Source organism: Curcuma longa, chromosome 18, assembly GCF_044706935.1.
Source record: "Curcuma longa cultivar G26 ecotype Majalengka, Jawa Barat chromosome 18, ITB_CL_G26_1.1, whole genome shotgun sequence".
NCBI lineage: Eukaryota > Viridiplantae > Streptophyta > Magnoliopsida > Zingiberales > Zingiberaceae > Curcuma > Curcuma longa.
In genome coordinates this window covers 4,618,940-4,623,055 of record NC_133878.1, presented here as the reverse complement: position 1 = coordinate 4,623,055, position 4,116 = coordinate 4,618,940, and the positions used below count along the sequence as shown (strand labels likewise).

The 4,116-nt window shown below is 40.3% G+C and overlaps 1 protein-coding gene across 1 annotated transcript in view; it reads right to left on the bottom strand.

Moving 5' to 3' along the window:
- Positions 1 to 74: 74 nt before the first annotated feature.
- The window catches only part of LOC141812126 (uncharacterized), a 17,221-nt gene continuing 13,179 nt past the window's right edge, over positions 75 to 4,116 (bottom strand). The window contains exons 8-11 of the mRNA XM_074700166.1: positions 1,117 to 1,402; positions 862 to 989; positions 207 to 305; positions 75 to 125 (exon numbers count right to left, since the gene is read on the bottom strand). Of these exons, the coding sequence (XP_074556267.1) occupies positions 75 to 125; positions 207 to 305; positions 862 to 989; positions 1,117 to 1,402 (564 nt within the window). The remainder of the gene's footprint in view (positions 126 to 206; positions 306 to 861; positions 990 to 1,116; positions 1,403 to 4,116) is intronic.

Sequence of the window (4,116 nt, the reverse complement as noted above, 5' to 3'; positions counted from 1 at the left end):
CCTAAGAGTCCAAAAGGCGGTGATACTGCCATCCGATCCATCAGGACGAGGACGGTGGAGAAGCTGTTCATGCATCAGATCAACCGTGACCTGATTAAAAGGCGGAGGAAGGACCTCGGGTAATACTGGAAAGCAAACGAAATCAGACAGGATCCTATAGCTGAAATCAAGATTGGTTTTGGCTACCCGAGTTCTATAGTTGATACCGTTAGTGGTATAAGATTATTGTAGAACTCAACGAGACGATCAAGATTGACCGTCCGCTCGCAATATACAACAGACGACAACTGATAATGTTCAATAAGCTGAAAGATTGAAAAACAATAATCTTGAATAAATTGCTTATCCACCGCACGTGGAGGAATAAGCTGAAAGGAAGATCGAGCAAAAGCCTCTTGCAAGGCAGCATTTGGAAATCTAGAGTCGGTAGGAGGTTGTGGTCTAGAAGTGGGTCGGGTAGGAGGTGGTGGGGATTGAGAGATTCCTTCACCAGAAGGATTTCCCTTAGACTTCTTCCTATGGTTACACAACATAGATACAGAAACTTGCCCCAATTTTTAATTTTTAAGGATTAATTCCCCTACTCATCCTCAATCGCATTGGCATCCTTAACCCTAAATATTAATCATAACAAAAAATTTAACCCTAAATATTAACCATAACAAAAATATTAACCCTAAATATTAATCATACCAAAAATTTTAACCCTAAATATTAACCTTAACACAAATATTATCCCTAATTATTAACCATCAATTATCAATATTAACCATAATAAAAATATTAACTATAAAAATTTAACAATTATTAACCCTAAAAGCAGAAACTAAGGACTGCCGACTTACTTTGGGGAGACTATACGTGCCGGAGAAGAACAACGCCGGAGCTGAAATCGCCGGAGGAGAATGTGCCAGAGCACGCCGGAGCAGAAACTGCCGGAGGAGAAACTAAATCTGTAGGTAACCCTAAATCTTCAATTATCCCTAAATCTTCAATTAACCATAACAAAATTGAAACTAACCATAAATCTTCAATTAACCTAATCATCAATTAACCCTTTCAAAATTTGATTAATTTTGAGCGTCCCTTAATCGTAGCTTCAACTGAATGGTTTACCAGAGAGGAAACTGTGCCGGAGAAGAACAACACCGGAGACAATGGAGCCGTCGGAGCAAAAATCGCCGGAGGAGAGAACGCCGACCGCGGGAGTGTGCGCCGCGAGTAGAAATCGCCGCGCAAGCAAGAAGACTGAGTGCCGGAGGTAGGAAGTCGATTGCCCGAGGAAGGGAGGAGAGTGCGCGAGAGAGTGCCGGAGGGAGGAGAGTGCCGGAGGGAGCAGAAATCGCCGGAGGAGAGAACGAAGAAACACGCACGGCAAGAAAAGAAAAGAGTCGGCGGAGCCCTAAAATCGTGACTTTAGCGATGGAATATTATTTCCGTCGCTATAATTAGCGACGGAATATTAATTTTCATCGCTAATTAGCGACGGAAATATAAATCCATCGCTGATTAGCGACGGAATATTATTTCCATCGCTAATTAGCGACGGAAATTAATATTCCGTCGCTAATTATAGTGACGGAAATTAATATTTTCGTCGCTAATTATAGCGACGGAAATAAATTTCATCGCTAATTCCATTGTTATTTCATGAGTTTCTTGCAGTGAAAAACCCATTTATTGATAATCTTTTCCTTTCCCATCCAAGTTTAGGTTTTAATTTGGTCTTCTCATCTTGTGTGCTGACATTGATCAACTCCTTCCTTCTTCTTTCTTGGATCGCTAACCAAGAATATTTTGTAAATTGTACATCTATTGTAGAATAGCGCAAGAACGTGATTCAATATCTCAACCATCTCCAAAGGTATATTTTTGATTTATACTATAGTCAAGATGAAGTCCTCATCTCTTTCACATATATAAGATTTGTCTTTTACATGTTAAATTACATTCCTTTGATATTGTAATGGCTTGCATTTTTCCAAACAAAATGACACTATTTTTTTTAGTTTTTAAATCCATCAACAAAATTTTATCCAAATTCATTAGTTGACATAGAGTATTTTCAAAATAAAATATTATAATCACAATTTGTAATATTAATGTGAGAATTTATTTATTTTTCATTAAATTAATTTAAATTTGTCAAAATTGTAAGATACTAAAAATTTTATGGTTAGGATTAACCAATTAAAGGTTGAGTTTTAATTGAGTTGAATTAAGTGGGTTGAAGTTCAAATTAGCCAAGTTCATTTATATGTTAATGGGTCGAATCTAGAATTAGATTAAACACGTAAATCATTAAAGCCAAAACCTATTAGGTTATTGAATATAAGATATAGGAAAATTGGAACTCGTCTTGTGAAGATAAATCGAACAAAACTGGTTTAGGTCAAATTGGAGTTCGTTTGTTAGTGAACCAAGCGAACCCAGATTAAACTAGGTTTGCTACAGTAAATCCTAGGTTGTTAGTGTCAACCCTTAGTGCCAATTCGGATTGAGTGAGACTCAGTTGGACTCAAGTCAAATTGAATCCATTAAGAGGGTTGCATGAGCATCATTAAGAGGGTTGCATGATCATCATGTATGGCATGTATGGGATTATTAAAGGTATTAATTCCATGGAATCTCAAGAGCCAAAAACTCTTTCATATTCCATGGTTGGATATAAAAAGGGATGAGAGGCTCTTAAGAAAAGTATGATTGGTCTTCTTCCTCTTCTCTTCTACCTTGGTCGAACCTAGTATTGTGGCTAGCACCACAATCTGGTTCCTCTCCATCTCAGTGTTTGTGTGGATACCGTGGAGGCGCGAACACACTGATCGTGCTGAGATTCGTCAACCTTTGAAGGCAAGAGTTGCTGTCGGGATTGCGAAGGGCTCGCATCGAAGGTAACCTCGATTCCAGTAAATAGAATTGGTAAAATGAATATGGTTTCGCATGGATCTTCTGGATATAGGGATCCTTTTCCGTTGCATTTTATGCGGCTAAAATTATTTTTAGATGCATGCAGATCCCTACAGTTGTATCAGAGCCACTTGCGAAAGCATACTCGTTTTAGTACTATACGATATAACTTAGAGCATGTTTATTATGATCTGCGCGTTGTTCATGAGATGATCTACATTAGCCGAGCAGACTAAGTCAAGTAGTCTGTCGGACAGACTTAGCCGGGCAAACTAAGTCGAGTAGTTTGTCAGATAGACTTAGTCGGGCAAACTAAGTCAGACAGTCTGTCAGACAGACTTAGCCGGACAAACTAAGTCATGCAGTCTGTCGGACAGACTTAGCCGGACAAACTAAGTCGGGTAGTCTGTCAGACAGACTTAGTCAGACAAACTAAGTCGGGCAGTCTGTCAGACAGACTTAGCCGGCAAACTAAGTCGGCAGTGTGTCAGACAGACTTAGCCGGGCAAACTAAGTTGGGCAGTGTGTCAGACAGACTTAGCCGGATAAACTAAGTCGGGTAGTCAGTTGGACAGACTTAGCCGAGTAAACTAAGTCGGGCAGTCTGCCGACAGACTTAGCTGGGTAAACTAAGTCGGGCAGTCTGTTGGACAGACTTAGCCGAGTAAACTTAGTCGGGCAGTCTGCCGAGCAGACTTAGCCGGGTAAACTAAGTCGGGTAGTCTGTTGGACAGACTTAGCCAAGTAAACTTAGTCGGGCAATCCTTCGAACAGACTTAGCCGGGTAAACTAAGTCAGGCAGTCTGTTGGAGCAAACTTAGCCGAGCAGACTTAGTCGGGCAGATTTAGCCGAGCAGATAGTCTGTCGAGCAGACTTAGTCGGGCAGAACAGTAAGACTTAGGCAGACTTAGTCGGGCAGCAGAGATTTAGCCGAACCGGGTGGTCTTGGGTTCATTAAGTCGATGAAGACAGTATGGGCATTATGATGAACAGTACGGGCATTTCAATTAGTTTGTAAAATAATTTTGCTTAGGATCATTATGATAAACAGCGGGATCGTCGTGGCGTTGCGGCTCATATCTTGCTTAGGATCATAATAAAATTTTTTAGTTATTGATGTTTTGAATGTTATATGACATGGTGCATGGTTATGGCCCCAAACCCAATGTGATTGGTGTTGGCGTTCTGGATCTCCGTCCATGTTCCGG